Below are 16,487 nucleotides of genomic sequence, written 5' to 3'. Positions count from 1 at the left end.
TATATTTAATATGAGCTTGAACAAGATATTTGACTGAGGCGTCAACAATAATGTGGCAGTTTTTAATGTTCATACGCTATGACCATGACAGTGAAGTAATGCTGAGACCTCAGTCAGTTCACATGACCAGGACCTGTTTAGCTGAGGTGTAAGGCTGCATGGCTGCGTCCAGAGCTTTGCGGTACTCTTGGATGCCCACCTCTGTGCAGGCAGGGGCTGTCAGCTTTCCCTGTCGGATGAGGGAGCAAAGTTCATCCAGCATGGCTCTGAATGCACTTTCATCTACGGGGGAATTAAGGAGAATATCTCATGAAATCTATTTGAAAAGACTCATTTGGACACGTTGATCTGATGTATGCCAACTCACCATGTGAATGATCTTTCTTCCACTGTGTGACCCAAAACCCTCGTAGCTTCACGTCTTTGAAAATAAGAGCACTCTAGAAAAAGTAATGTTTCATAAGGGACAGAGTGATAAATTAGTTTGGTAAAATGTGTCCTAGGAAGTATACAGGTTCCATCTTACCACTGGGACAGTAACAGGCTGTTTGGCCATCCCTCCGTATGTCACCATGGATCCTCCCACCCTGGAATCAATGGGAAATATTATAAATTCTCAGGTAAAAGCCGGAGCTCTAATAATGACTGGGTCTCACATATGGAACAAGGAAAAGCAGCGTCCTCACTGTAGATGGCGAAGCAGTTCTGTTGCGCTCTTGCCCCCGACTCCATTCAGAGCCAATTTAGGCTTTGGACATATCTTAAACAAACAAAAATAATGAATTATATATTTTTACATTTATTCACACATTGACAAATCCACATAATTGTATATTTAAGGCACCTTGAACAATTCCTTAACCTCAGGCCGCCTTAGCGTCTCCTCTTTGATCACATGATTGGCACCTATGGCCTTCAGCCTCTCACTGAGCTCTGTGAACTCTGGCCTGTAAAAGAAAAAAACACAACCAGCAAGTTCATGACAGTCATAAATTGTTATGTATCTCAATTGCCTTTCCACAAAAAGACATTACTATCACACTTGGATGGCCTTCAGGGACTGGCTGATAACCCCAGCCAATGACTAAAACTCTCCTGTCTGCTGAAAGGACTTGATTCACTTGGTGGAGACGGGGAAAGAGAGCCAGGGTCTAAGCAGTTACTGATTGACAGACAAGAGCTAAGACGTAATGGAGAGTCACTTGTGTGGTGTGACTGTTCACCTGTCTCGGACAACGTTGATAGTGTTTATTCCCCTTGCAGCAGCAATCTGTATCACAGCCTGTCCAACTCCACTGTTGGCTGCATTCTGGATCACAGTATCACCTGGAAGGAAAACAGCTTTGAATGTTTCCTGTCATTAAGTCATTTTGAAATAGCTACTTTATGGTTCAAAACTCAAGTCAAAAATCATTTTGGGCGCTTTGGGTAATGTACAGAAACTTCTGCTGGACAAATTTCCTATCTCTATGATTGTGCATTTGTAATGAAAGTGATGCCATCTGCTGAGAATGGCTGAAGAGGGTAAACAGACATTTGTCCCCTGTGTGTGAAAAATAATTACCTGGCTTGAGATCTTCAAAGTCAGAGAGCATCCTGAAGGCAGTGCAGGGGTTGACTCCCATTGTGGCAGCAGACAGAATAGGAACGTCATTAGGCAGTGAGATGACATCATCCTCTGCCAGTACTGCTGCTGTCCTCCATGTCCCTTAGCAGAAAAGGAAAGAAACCCAATCAGATCTCACGCTGGATGATCTAAAAATGTCTGAAACAATCTTAAACTGCAGATTTTAGTTAATAATTCAGGCAGTACCGAGACCAGCATCTTTCGGAATGACCCAGTCTCCTGCTTTGAGGGAATTCACCTGGCTGCCCACTTCTATGACCTCGGCCACACCCTCGTTGCCTCCTACAGCTGGGAGGTCGGGCAGGATAGCATATGTACCTGTAAAAAGATAGATAATCAACCAATTTTCCATCTAAATGTAGTACTATGGTGGTACTGATCAAAATGTGTCAATACTACACAGTATATAAAAATCATTTGATACCTAAGTAGTTTATCTCTGCAGTGTGAAATGATTTGTGAATCTTTTGTTTGATGTGGAAATGATGGAAATAAATATCTAACTGACAAAATGACTACCTTGAATCATGTTGATGTCTGATGGGTTGATTGGGGCTGCCAGTATTTTAACCAGGACATCCTTTGGACCTATGGAGGGGAGATCCAAGTCCTCCAACCTGGTAGAATATTTATTATGTGAAAGTTACAGACGTGTGTTGGAAACATTAAATTGTTAACCAAATACACCAGGGTCAGAAAATTAATTGAGCAATACTGTTATAATCAATTATTATTATTTATTGTGGTACAGATGTCAATCACAGATTCAGGTATAACCCCATTTATCTGCAATTACATTTATGACCACTTCTTCTTGGCAACGTAGCTCAAGGTAATATAATATGTAATTAAGAATTATAATAACAGGCACAGCACAGGTTTAAATAATTGTTCATGATTTTTAAATCAAATGGTAAAATGCATGCTAAGGGAAACAACGATTACGAAGGAAATATCAATAGAAATCAAATACAAGTAGGAATCAAGCATCACACCAACTACTTCAATCCTTGTAGTTAAAATTACTAGATAATTCAGTGAATTTATGTTGCGGTATTTCTACTTTTAATCAAATAAACATCATCACCATCCTAGCATCAGTCACCATTGTTTGCTCGTCTTTTACAGCTACACACTTGCACCTAAATCTCGCCGGTCTTACTGGATGACTTGTGTGGGGTCTCCGTGGTTTCTGTACAGGAGCGCTGAGCATCTGTGTGCTGAAAGTGCGGCTGAGAGACTCAAACGCTTCACATGGACGCTAACGTGGGCATGAACTTTAGCTCTGTGCTGTCTCAGTGTGAGCAGAGAACTGAAGCTCCTGCAGCTTCTCTGGCTTCTGAAACAGACGGTGTGCAGCGGGAGCCACATAACGACGCTTTATTTCACCGCCAACTTGTAACCAAACAACATCTGTTCAATACAAAAGTATCTACAGTTCCAAATGTTGAGTCCTGCAAGGTGAGCGGGATGTACTTCTCGCGACCATATTGGATTTTACCCATGAGTCTGTCGAGGTTGTAAATAAACAGCAGCGCCCCCAGTGGAAAATGGCAGTAATACGTTGTTATTGGCCAAATGTCACTTGGGGGTGGGAGGCAGAAACAGGAATAGATAAGATTTTCCTTCCATTCTGACTCTGCACTATAATTCACTGCAAATTCATGACTTTTAGTTTCATTATGTGTGTGTGAAAGCCGGAGCTCTCATGCTTCCCATTTTGCTGAAAACTAAAATGCAGAAACAGTATAGTTCTAAGTTCAACCCTATCAAATCATCATTACAAAAACAACCAACATCCACTTTAAAATACAATAAGAACGACAAGATTGAAGGAGGAATTGCCTCATTGTCACATCATATACTTATGTATGCAAAAATCATGAATTACTCGATTTTACACAAACATTGTATGAAATCAATGGTCTTTAGACTATTCTACAGTCACTATTGGAATGAAAACATGACAAGACATGAATTTTAACACATTTATTAGGAAAAATGGAGCAGATCTTTACATTTAGAAACATAATCACAGTAATACTTTGAATAGCCTACATGCTGCTCACCATTGACAAACTAGCCATGAAATCGCCTGAGATCAAGTTAAATGTAATTTTATGGCATAAACTTTGATACATTCAACAGTAATAAATGCACATTTTTGGAAGTAACTTCAGCCCTTTACCCGATAAGATACACCACAAAATTAAATGGCTGATAACAAACAAGATGTACCATTGTGAGCACACAAAGCAGAGAGTAAACTGTGATACAATCTGCTTTGATGTACTTCAAGCACATAGTCCTTGGATTTTCAAGGTATATCTAACCCATCTAACACCCAACAATCAAATCACAATAACACACCACTGAGGAGTCAAACAAGTTTGCTGTGATCAGAATGTCTGTCATGGACTTTTTCTTAAATGATGCAATGAAGAAACAAAGTACAACGGAGCTATGCAACAAAAACAAACAAACTAAAAGAACAAACAAGTTTTCTGCTGTCAGACACATGATCTAAACAGCAGATGTCAAAATTGAGGTATTCATTGGTTTCAGAGACTTTTAAAACGGTAATAGATGACATAAACAAACAGAAGTCCTCTTTGTGCGTGTCCCTTTTTCAATAGAAAGACTGAACTGCATTCAAGTTAGAGGATCCTACTGGCACTGCAATCAAAAGTGACAAATTCAACATAAAAAACTATTCCAACTAGTCAGAGCACTAGCTTCCACAACCTCTTCTCTCCTTTCATTTCCCGAGTGAGTATGAATCGGTATGAAACAAGATTTTCTGACGTGTTGAGTCATCCATGACACATTCTTTTTGTCATAAGCATTGATAGTCTGGAACACCACATATTGGCTAGTGTGTTGAGATGAGACAACCCTGGATTATATACTACTAGCCCCAATCTGTTTATAATATTCTACTACATCCCCATCTACAAAGATTATAGAGGAAAAAAATTCAATAATATCAGCACATATTCTTCATATCATGTAAAAGAAGAGAGACTATAATGATCATCATCAGACTGGGTGCATGAGCATGAAAAGTCAAACAGCTTCCACGTCTCAATCGATAAACTCTTCTTTGCATTTTTTGTATTTTTATGAATAAGAAGGGTCATTTTTACTGTTTCAAGTCATTCAAAAGTCTTAAATGAACACTCATCGACTCCCAACAAATCAATCTGAAGCATTCCCTGAGTTTTCAGATTGACAATTCCTGAGATGAGTCTGAGAGTGAGTGGAGGTTCTGGTATTTCTTCCACCGTAAACTGACTGTATGTTGTCTATGAATGAAAAAAAACACACACAAAAAAAACACAAAATATGGAACATATACTAAAGAAAAGAAGAGTAAACTGGATATAAAACAAGTTAATGTATCTTACACATGATTAGTGCAGAATAACATTGCATTGGTTTTGGCATAGATATAGGTTTCACAAAGGGCCTTTTTGGAAGACTCCATTGTGCACAAAAATAGAAACAAAAAAAATACAAGGCAAAGGAAATAAATCAAACTCACAGTTGTGTCAGTCATCATAATACTATGCACCTGTTCTCGTATTGCAATATCACTATTGCATTGCGTTTTACTGCACTGGATTATTGTTAGGACACTGATTTGACAAAACAAACGTTTTGAAGGTCTATATTGATGACCTCAATATGAGTGACTTGATGTTAAGAAATATGTTACGCAAATATATTCTCAAGTCAAATGTAGCTTTGAATGAACATTTGGCAGTTTTCTGATGTCTAGTAGAACATTCATTGCTGAGAGGGCTTCAACAGGAGCAAAAGGAGAAGCTGTAGCACACTTGGATGAAAATAAATTAGTATGATATTTTAAAAGGCTTTAGAATAATTTTACATATATATTAATTGGGTGTAAAAGTCTTGTCAGCTTCTCCTGTAAAACGGGAGTAAAACGCTGATTAGCTAGCTAGATCTACATGCTCCTCCGTGCAGGCTTGGTGTTCCTGAACTATCACCCTACTAAGGGTTATTAGGAGGTAAAGTCTTAAATAACTACCTAGGAATGGATCACACTGGATGAAAACAAAAACACCAGCCTTCCCACTGGCAACATCATATCTGATTCTGCCTCAGTTTATTCAAGTATCAAGAGGAGAGCTAGCTGGACCCCTCGGTAACTCCAGTCCAGATCAAGTATCCTACTAAAAGAGTATAACATCACATTGGTTGGAATTCCATTTGGAGGCAACAGTATTTCACCCCACAGCTAAAACATGAGTGTACTGCAAGTGGGCCTTTGATTAAAGTGATGCTTCCAGTACTTCCAAGATATGGAAGCGACTACCTACAATCCTGTGAAATTAATGTAGTGCAAAGCGGATCTGATTCAATCCCAGTTCACATCACAATCTCCAAAGCTGCACTCCAAGCAGAGAATATTTGGTTCACCATCAGTGGTTAAGATGATAGCGTTAGTAGCCGTCCAAACATGCACCCAATGAGGTAGACCGTGCAGTAACAACAAAAACAATGAAATGAGACATATACTGCTCTGACCAAGAGCTGGCGACAACATCTGGTCTGACATTCATTTGGCCCCAGGAAATCTGGATGGTCAATTGCGATATTGACAGATGCCAATACATTGCCTATAGCTATACCCTAAAAACCCGTCCCCTGTGTTTTCCCCCTCCGTCCCCTCCCACTCCAGCCCCGTTCCCCATGCGATATGCAAACTAACATTCATTACAGAGGTACTCACTGCCACGTCTCTGTCTTGTCGGATAGCGAGGTGTAACAGTCAGGAAGGAGACTAAATGGTAAGGCAGCAAAAGTGAAGTTATATGCTTTAACAGGCTCGAGTGGTAATGCCCAAAGGAGAGGCACTGTATCCCAGAAAAACAAAATGCAGATTCTACAAAAAGGTATCAAAACAATCTGTGACGTGGCATTGTTTACCACAATCTCAAACCCCTACAGCGGTGATTAATACAATATGAGAGCGTCCTGAGTGCAATAGTATAGCAGTATTCCTGAGTGTTACACCATATGGGAAAAAAAAAACTTCAGAAACATTCTTCATGAGCAAATTTTCTTTCAACCTGAGGTAGTTCCAAAAGCAGCTTCAATAGATGGAAAAGGATTAAAGCACTTTGATTGGCCTCTGTGCTTCCTTTGGCTTCTTTGTTGCACGCTTCCGCGTTCAGTCGGAGGTCTCGGGAGGCGGTGCCATGTGGCTGTGCTCCTCCTCGTCCCCTTTTAAGGAGGACGGCTTTCCCTGAGAACCTGGTGAAGACTGCTGTGCTTTGATTGGGCAATTGGCAACCATGTGGTCAATGCTCTGGCAGAAATGGCACTTCTTGGGCTGGGGGGGCAGCTTGCACTCTTTGGCATGGTGGTCCAGGCCTCCACAGTTGTAGCACCTACAAGACCACAAAGAAATCAAGCAAAATGTTTACTAAGCGAGACATGCCAAGCAAAATGTACCTTTCGATTATAAGCCAATAGCCCTGTTTGGGCTTGTGAAACAGCACAGTAATTAAAATATTTACTACAGAAAGAATCAAAACAGCCACAGAATCCTCCTAAACTATTTTTGATCTTATTAACCTCTCCTGCAAGATAGTCAACTTATCTTACTTAACATTGAATCCGCACAACCATCACTTATCTCAACTGAAAACTGGTGTGCAAGTACTACCTGATCACCACTAGGTGGCAATATAGCACTTGGACTAATACTTAATACAGCAAGGGCATTCCAGGTCACCCTTACATCAGTGCAAAGAGGACACATGGAGGAATAACCACGCTCCAGTTGTATTGTGCTTGGTTGGTCAAAACTTGTGAAATCCTCTTATTAGAAACATTTCAGACAAACTGTGTAACGTTTGTAAATCATCAGCAACCCGACTGCAGAGAGACAGGGCTCCTATGGCATGTTTGTCAACCCTCATATCACTTCAAGGTATCATTGTAACAGCCAATCAGTTTGTCAATGCTGAAATTAGGCTCCCTGCTGCACTCCTTTGTATCAAAGCGACACATCCATTTGATCGGCATTGAACTACAGAAGTCGACACCATGAGGGGTCGGCAGCAGCCATCAGGGGTGCGATTCAAAATCCTCTATTCAAACAAATAATCTATAGAATGGCCACGCGCGCAGAGGCGGAAGACAGATGGATAGTGGGCGTGCGGTGGTTTGTTTGTGTCACTGCGGAGATTGTAGCGGCAGATGAGGTTTGGACAGGGCGGCTGCCGAGGGGTCAGTGCGCCTTTGTACCAACGGCCGTTTGGGGTGGTGTCAAGGTCTTCACCATCACAGAAGCTCTCCACATCTGCATCAATCAGGGAGCAAGTGGAGGGAAAGGGAAGTGGTCCCTTTGTCTAAAAAAGCTGCAGTAATGACCTCTGAACCCTGACCCCACCCCCAACCCCTCCTCAATTCTCTAACCCCAAGTCCCACCCCAGCCCCCTGCTCTTTTGCATTTACTCATACGCTGTTGCCACAGCAACGGTGACCTTTCACCTCCGTGCTCGGGCTCTTGCATCTGTTATCAATTAAATGGACAGGAGCTTTTTCCCCTCGCTCAGTCATATACACACACACACACGCACAAAGGTGGTCTATGAAGGACAACTGGCTCACTTTGGTGCTTTAATGTGCAACCGGTTGACAAACGCAAATCCAGAACTTCTAATAGCAATAGAGAAGAATATTGTTTACGTTCGATCACTGATTATATACAAATCTACTGAAAGGCATTAATCAAACATGAATAAAACTATAAAACAGCTTTCACTGTTGCATAATGAAATATGCTAGAGGGGACCAATACTTTCTGAATGGATCTGTGAGCTCCAGGGAGATTTATTGAGCCACAGCGGGCCTCCCAGGACTCTTTGAGGCAGTAATGATCTCTGTTCTTACACTGACTACTCTCTGGCTCTAATCACAACTGACAAGAGGGTGAAGTTGATACACCTCTAACCCTGCATTATATTGATATTCAAGGAATGACTCCAAAATCTGCCTCCTTAGCTCTTTTGTCTTCTACTGGCAGGCACTTTTGGTTCCACTTGAGGAAACCTCAGATCTCAGAAACATCAACTATCATTGTGTTTATTTAACTTATGCAGAAACTGGTTCGGGGAATTGTACAACTCACTTTGGCTTTTGCGTGATTTCCCAATTCTCAAGTCATAGAACAAGAACTGGAATAACCAACACAACTCCTGACTGGTCTTGATGAACGGTTATGCAATTTGATATGAGATCCTTTTGAGTTCCTTCTTGGGTGCAGGAGCTACAAATCACATTTGTGGAAGAGGTTTTCAGATTCGGGGGGTGTGTGAATTCACTAGGGGCCTGCAGATTTAAACAGTTATTGATCCAGGTCACACGTCAAGCCTGCTGGTGTGACCCTTGCTTGGACTAGGGATGGGGGTTGGGGTCCAGAGAGCGAGAGAGGGGATGAAAAAAAAAAAAGGAGAAACTAAAACACCATTGTATATCCGATCCAAACTGGACCCCAACGATGAGTGTTTGTGGCTACTGAGCTGCTGTTATGATGTAATTTACCATTTTACATTTCAAAATTGTATTATTAAAAAAGACGCATTCCCTTAATTAAAAGGTTTTGTTTTAAATCCTCTTAGCTCCCATGTTTACTTTCACATTGTAGTGAAACTATGTTGCAATGCTGGCATGAGCATCAGCTAAAGGGTCATTTGATTGTGTATTTCTAGGTCAGCAGTTTGATTTTCTGCAAAACTGCCTCTGCTATTGATGGCTTATACCTCCGATGCTGCAGGGTCAAAATAATGAGGTGCACCATTAGACAGCACCACGTTGAGGCTATGGCATAATGCACAACACTGGTTTTCACATTTCACCTGACAATGGTATATTCCACAACACGTACCTCCGGGTGAATTATGCTCAATTCAGTTCATTTTTAATAAGGAAAGTTCACTCTTGCTTACCTGTCTCCTTTAGATCGTCGTTTCTGGACCTTCTTGCCTTTGGGTCTCCTCTCACTGCCCACACAGTGGCTGCCACCGGGTCCTGTCACTCTCTGGGACTCCAGGCCCTTGGACGACTTCTTGAAGGTGAACTCAACAGCCTCGCCCTCCTTCAGGCTGCGGAAGCCTTCCATGTGCAACTTGCTCTGAACAAAGCAAGAGGAGAAGATTGAGCGTCACAATGTTATTCCTTCAGGAACTCTCAGTTAGTTGTGCGATGATACAGCACAGGATTGATGGAGATTTTTCTACCTCCATCACTGGCACACAGAATACAATTGGAAAACCTATACAATATTTGCAACAACATTTTTTTATTATACATGGCTTAATATGAAAGGAGATCAAAGCCACATCATTGTCAGGCTTGGGAGACTATGACCCATGCAAACAACCCCCGCCCCGCCAAATAAGACTTATCAGGTATGAGGAATTTTAAGGTGATCATTGTGCCTCACCTGATAAATGAACAAAGGCTACAAAGTTTGCTGTTGGCTCTGTGCAAAGGTTTCTACTCACTGTGCTGCACAAAGGCACACTTTCGTAATGCTGCTTTGTCTTTTTTTTTTTTTTTTTTTTTACTGTGTTTGAATGGTAAACCTGACGAATATAACATTCAACCCATCCCCCCTCCGGAGGAACAGCATTCCACATTGCTGCCCCCACCCCCATCACTCTTCCCACCCACATCACAAAGCTCCACTAACACACTGACCACCACCACCACTAACCTCAACTGCAGGATGCAGGGGTTAGCGCTGGGGTTGGGGGTGGGGTGAGAAGGGGAATGGGGCTTGTAATGTTGGGAGGTTGGGGGTCAGGGTGACATTCCTCGGATAGTTGTTTGGCAGAGAGACATGCAAGATAAAAGTTGGGGGAAAGCACGGATGGTCAGAATGATTGATATCTCTCTTTGATATCAGTTTCTGAATAGACAACATGCTTTTGGGATTAAAGGGAAAACTGGTTCAAACACGGCAATTTCATTTTGTAGCTAGTTGGGTGAAAGGAGCTAACCAGTTTCAGCAATCAATCAATCAATCGAGCATGTGGCGCTGAATCAATCAGCTATGTGCCAATAATCAATCTCTCTGTTTGATTATTCAAGTTTGCGTACATGTCCGACTGCATGTTCACCTGCTGTGACCTCGCTGACGTTTCTGTCGAGAGCTTTAGTATCCTGCAGATGAACCTCAGAGAGAAGGAGTGGAGAGAAGGTGTGGCATGCGTCAAGGATCAAACCCGCAGACAGAGCGACTCTGTTAAGGAGGGAAACCCCTCTCGAAAAATCCCTTAGTCGGAGAGAGCGAGATTAACCGCCAGGATCTTTGATGACACCTGTTTAATTTGATAATTATTATGGTTATCTTCACTCTTTCATGCACACTAGTGAATTCACATCTAACAAAGGCAACCAGTGCTTCAGCGCTTAGCACGACCACAAGAAATTGAGCGTTGAGGAGTTCCGGATTGATCCGGCACAAGGCTGGAGGTTCCTTCAGTTAGAACTATTTCCATTGTTCAGGGCGTCGGGCTCAAATCACCAACACCTTTTAGATGATAACACTTGGTTTCATCACCAAATGCACAGTGCCACCTTCTCTAACCCTGTGATGTTCGCTCATAAAGGAACATTTGTTTCAAACTCTCTCAGCATTACTGAAACATGAGTGGTGCTACATGAAACGAGCGTGGCAACATGGAGGTTCATGGAACACTGATTCAACTGGGCCTCCTCCTTGGTGACCGTTAACCCACTTCCTCTCCCACGTGTGACCTTCCCCACCCCCGTAACAGGCCATCACCAGCCACACGCCCGCATCCCAAAGTGAGTTATTTACAGACAGCTTACATACTTCCTTTACTGCAAGGAATCTTATGCAGAGCCGTAGAGACGGCCGGTCTTGTGCTGGGCACGGGAGCTCTGTCCCTGAGTGGGGCCGAGAAAGACATCACAGCAGCGAGGGACAATAGCAGGACCGCTGCTGAGACAAAGACGAGCTCAGTCACGGCCGAGGGGAGTGCTTCATTCGGATGCTTGGCTCTATTGTCCACCTGCACAAAGGCCAGCGAACCCTGGGAGTTAATTTTCCTTGACACGCGGCCACTAATTTTAAGGCCAAGGCCTCGCTGTTGCAATAACCCCGTACATCCATCATTGAGACGCGTGCTTCAATCTTTTCTAGTGATGGGAGAGGAAACGAAGTAATTGGTTACGCTTTTCTTCTGCATTTGATAAGTGGCTACAATATGAAGACAGTGGCTAAAGGAAAGAATTGGACAGGGTCTGTATTTCTGAGGCTTAGCACTATATCTGCTCTTTGACATCTTGTTTTGTATCTATATACTTGCACTCAGATTGCAAATGGATAAAGGATTTTTTTGTTGATCAATCAAATTGACCTTTTTATAATTTGGAGAGGGAAAATTAAAGTTTTTGTTGAACTGGCTGTTACATTTGCAATGAGAGTCATTGCTAAATAACTAAATCATGTGTTATCGTTCCAATAATAGACATATCACCCATTACAGGGGTACAGGAGATTGAGAACAACAGCTTGTGAAGTGTCAATTGTTAACAAGCAGCAGGAAGCTTTTGGGAGCAAAACCCCATTTTGAGGGTTTGATCAGAGCATGAAAATCTCAGAGAAGTCAAGCCTTCAAAAAGGATCTGTACTTTGGTAGCCACATGGCTCCACAGCTGGGGGTCTTGGAGGGCTGATGGGTTGACAAGGATATTTAAATAAAATAAAACCTTCCTTTCCTCTCTGGAACTAGTAAAACATCACTGACTCACACACACACACACACACACACACACACACACACACACACACACACACACACACACACACACACACACACACACACACACACACACACACACACCGGGGGATCGGGCAGCCTGCAAGGAGCCTTTAATCACTTTATGACAGGAACCTTGAGGTGAATGAGCAGCTAGCAGGGACTCCTCTCATTCAGATGCTAAGCCTTTATCTTATCAGACAGCAATGGAGGCGTTCACTCACATGAGAACTCAAGAGGGAAAAGACCCCCTTCCCCCCTCACACCCACCCCAGCCTGCACTACCGGTATACAAGGGAAACCTGGGTGAGCTGAGTACTTCTCTTTTGTCTTCAGTCGGAGACGAAAACACAAACCCCATGAATAAAGACTATAAAACCCGTCTGATAGAGGGAATCAATTAACTCCACCTTCTTTGCTAGATAACAGCAAACCCATCAGCTGCTTTTCAAAAGTATGTGATGGCCTTGAGCCTTGTTGAAGTTATGAATTAAAATGTGGGGAATGTATCTAATCATCAAACAGACAGCATGAGCAAAACACTACTGACTAATCATGCTCACTTATGTTTCAATAACCCAGTCCAGTTAGTTTGTGTGGCTCACTTTGTGTCACCTTTTATTCAAACGTGTCAGTATATAAACTGAAGCAAGCAACAGTAACAACCTGATATAACCCCACTATTCATTTCAGTGAGTGTGTCTCCAGGAGAAACCAAGAGGGAAGCTCCCCTCTGCTGCAACACGTGTTCCCCTTAGGGAGCAACACCCACTACACCAGCAAGACTCCATGTTCATATTAATATCAACTCAAACATTAAACGCCTCTTACTACCTGCAAACGCATTTCTAGATATTTGCAATTAAGGTTTGGATCAGATGGCTTGAGGAGCCTTTTGTGGCTTCACCGGTTGAATGACTTCAGAGCTACTAGTCAAATGAATTCACTGGTAATTTAATGGTAGATAAATTGGGTTCATTTGACTTAAAGGAGAAGCTGGTTTCTCGGGTAAGAATGTTCAGATTCGTGCAAAATCGGTACAACTTCATCAACACCACAGCTACAGTTGCGTTCACGGCGGCAGTTGAAAGTTGGAAACAAAGAGACGCGAGACATACCTGGTGGACGAACACATCCACCGGCTCGTCCAGCTGCTCTCCCTCCCGGCTGTTCATGGACAGGAACCCGAAGCCCATGCGGACATTGAACCACTTGCACACGCCGTCCCCGTGGAAACACTGCGAGTCCTCCTCAGTGCTCGGTCCCTCATCTTCCTCGGTCTTACACACTCCTGCAAAACGTCCAATTTGTTAAATTAAGGAAGAGATATTATACAGGAAACATAGCGATGTTCAAGGACAAAGTGCACGCGCGTCTCCAAAAGAACATCAACAATCATACAATTCCATTAAGGTTTGGTTTCCCAATGCATTGATTACGTCGTTATCTTGGATCCATTGAAAGCATCACGTCGGTAACAGGATTTACACGCGATAATTGTCTTAATTTCGATTACAATCTCGCCGAAACCGCACAGAAACGCGCGTATTTAAGAGATTTCTAATTTAAAGTCAATATTCAATACATTCCCAAACACATGCGAGTGGTTTCGGGGATTTTTCACGATGTCGGGGCAGCTAATGCAGTGATACACACATGGATTACACAACTCCCGTGTGAATAAAGCGCTTAAATGCCCCCCCATTACAAATCACACAGACACTTCTCCGGAAAACGACTTAATTAACCGTCCACCAGCAAAAGTAAAGGCAGTTTTTGGAAGTTACTCAACCTGGGAATTCCTGGTTGGAAACAGAGCCCATGATCTTCGCTTCTGCCTTGAGGTCCAAATCAGCACCCAAGCTACAGTGTCCCTGTTCTTTTCGCCTCTAAAACTGAGGGTAATCCAAGCAGATTGCCACTTTCGTGAAAAGTGCAGTGAGAAGCAAAGAAGCGGCGCAGCGAGAGGGAAAGCGGGAGAGGGGAGGTAAACAAAAGGGGGCTGGCAACATATTCCCCCCCTAAACAATGAGGGGTGGGGGGTCAGCGGGCAGAATTTGCTGAAGAATCCCCCCGAAATCTCAAAGACAATGCAAGGAAACCACCACCACCCCCCACAGCTCTTCCAGAAAGCACTTCCAGAGATAACACCCCCCACACACACACTCCACCTTTAAAAGAAGATCCAACATACCTTCTGCCATGTTGCAGAGCCTCCTGAGTTTGGTCCCACTCTTCACTGCTGCTGTGGTCTATTCCACCCTCTTCTTCTTCTCCCTCTCTCTCTGTCCTCTCCAGCATTGATCAGCTTCTGCCTGGTCAATACAAATGACCATTTCTCATGCAACACCCCCCCCCCCCCCTCACACATACGCTCGGTCATGTCCACGTGATTCACATTTATAGTCCCTAAGGATATTTTGTTTTGCATATTGTGTGATGGAAGGGACCAAAGGTGGGAAGTGAAGACTCACTCCCAACCAAAAATCATCATAAAAATGCAATAATATTGCCATTTTTGAACGCTACAGTGCTCAGTAGTGTGTTTACATTGCGATCAATTTGTATACAATTGCAGTCCTACGGTGAAATTAGTATTTGTTTGTGATTTTACCTATATTGATTCAATTATGGCCACAAATTGAAAAAGAATACATCAATTCGTTTCACTCGTTTGCTTTTCTCGCTATACATGATTCAAATGGACCTTAAGGTGGAAAAGGGATTTAGGGAAATCAAGTGGAGCCTTAAATGTGAACTGTGCAGTCATAGTAACGATTTTTCTTTCCAATATAAATATACTAAATGTTTTCAAAAAGCATTTTATCTCGCTGTATTTCAATTTAACGCGTGATTCAGCATTTGATTCCCTGTTTGTTATGTTGCTCTAACACACCTTAAAGGTTTGTAATGGTAATTTGGTTATGGCACATGGGGGGGGGGGGGGGGGGGGGCCTTCCTCAGAGGAGCAGCTAATTCTGTAACAGTCACACACACACATGGCGAGTGTTCCATTAGAAGCACACAACAGAGGGGACTGTGCGGATACAAAGAGTTTCCAAACTGACCAAGAGAAAGGAGTGAAACCACCAAAACAAGCCAAGCTGGTCAAACGAATTCATGGATCAATAGTGATTGATCGCATCATGTTAAGCTGACTGTTGACTCTTGTCCTTGTGGAATGATGGATGCATCACAGATACACAAGGAAAGTGATTTTTTTTCTCCCCAAAGCCTGAAGTGCAAGATTAAATCCAAATATAATTACAGTCATGATAAAAAGAGGAAACATTTATTATTAATAATATTATTATTATTATTGTTGTTGTTGTTGTTGTTGTTGTTGTTGTCGTCGTTAAAAATAACACAATAGTAGTTGGGGGGATTTCAAAAGAGTGAATAGTAACGAAAAAAAACACACAAGCACGCACGCACGCACGCACACACACACACACACACACACACACACACACACACACACACACACACATCATTTTCATTAGTTTGGTTAAAGGAACTACAGGAATTACAAAAGATAAAACATTGTTTTCATTATTATGTTATTTTCAAATGTTTAATCTTAAAAAAGGAGATCAGATTTGAGTATTCAAGTATCCAGAAGCAGGAGTGATCATTCGTTTTTATTGACTGCTGGTTTCTCTTGCCAAAACGATTCATACATCACATTTTCTTTCTGCTCTTCTTCTTTTCCTATCGTTATTGTTACATATTGGAAATTCGAACGAGCACACAAGTAAGGTGTATATTCAAAATGACACAAGTAACTGTGTGTCAGAGTTTTAGATGATAATGCAACACCATTTAAAGCTAAATGTTAAAGCCAACACGAATCAATCATCATATGCTCTATAGTTTCATTCATAGAGAGAATTTCCTTTACACTAACTGACTCAGTTGGCAAATAATCACAATGGTAAAACAATGAGATGTGACGGAGTAAACAGGTCATGCCTCTTGTTATCTTCGACGGGAAGCCAAACACTTCTGTTCCTACATTTCACAATGAGGGC

General features: G+C 42.3%; 2 protein-coding genes across 2 annotated transcripts; both read right to left on the bottom strand.

Moving 5' to 3' along the window:
* Positions 1-48: 48 nt before the first annotated feature.
* On the bottom strand, positions 49-3,131 carry mecr (mitochondrial trans-2-enoyl-CoA reductase). Its single transcript, XM_076152638.1, has 10 exons — positions 2,790-3,131; positions 2,147-2,244; positions 1,814-1,945; positions 1,565-1,708; positions 1,224-1,326; positions 845-947; positions 687-760; positions 527-587; positions 368-440; positions 49-282 (listed from the first exon to the last, which is right to left on the bottom strand). Exons 1-10 carry the CDS (start codon positions 2,996-2,998, stop codon positions 119-121), a joined length of 1,161 nt encoding a protein of 386 aa, XP_076008753.1. The 5' UTR covers positions 2,999-3,131; the 3' UTR covers positions 49-118.
* A 3,696-nt stretch (positions 3,132-6,827) lies between these two features.
* lin28aa (lin-28 homolog Aa) lies at positions 6,828-14,660 on the bottom strand. The gene is made up of 4 exons (XM_076152731.1): positions 14,651-14,660; positions 13,575-13,747; positions 9,613-9,797; positions 6,828-7,047 (listed from the first exon to the last, which is right to left on the bottom strand). The coding sequence occupies exons 1-4, from the start codon at positions 14,658-14,660 to the stop codon at positions 6,828-6,830; spliced, it is 588 nt and encodes a 195-aa protein (XP_076008846.1).
* Between the last annotated feature and the right edge of the window lie 1,827 nt (positions 14,661-16,487).

Source organism: Genypterus blacodes, unplaced genomic scaffold (assembly GCF_046128005.1).
Source record: "Genypterus blacodes isolate CSIRO-AG114 ecotype Tasmania unplaced genomic scaffold, CSIRO-AGI_Gbla_v1 ptg000057l_1, whole genome shotgun sequence".
In the NCBI taxonomy this organism is placed as follows: Eukaryota; Metazoa; Chordata; class Actinopteri; order Ophidiiformes; family Ophidiidae; genus Genypterus; species Genypterus blacodes.
This window is presented reverse-complemented; position numbering and strand designations above follow the sequence as displayed.

What these genes read in the sequence shown, in the direction of transcription:
- mecr (XM_076152638.1), bottom strand. Translation starts at nt 2,998, where the DNA reads ATGTGGCTCCCGCTGCACACCGTCTGTTTCAGAAGCCAGAGAAGCTGC. An exon ending in ATCAACGTTGTCCGAGACAG is followed by an intron (nt 948 to 1,223) that starts GTGAACAGTCAC and finishes TTTCTTTTACAG; the next exon opens with GCCAGAGTTCACAGAGCTCA. An exon ending in AGCCTGTTACTGTCCCAGTG is followed by an intron (nt 441 to 526) that starts GTAAGATGGAAC and finishes TACTTTTTCTAG; the next exon opens with AGTGCTCTTATTTTCAAAGA.
- lin28aa (XM_076152731.1), bottom strand. An exon ending in TGGATGTGTTCGTCCACCAG is followed by an intron (nt 9,798 to 13,574) that starts GTATGTCTCGCG and finishes TGCTTTGTTCAG; the next exon opens with AGCAAGTTGCACATGGAAGG. An exon ending in CGACGATCTAAAGGAGACAG is followed by an intron (nt 7,048 to 9,612) that starts GTAAGCAAGAGT and finishes GTGGTCTTGTAG; the next exon opens with GTGCTACAACTGTGGAGGCC.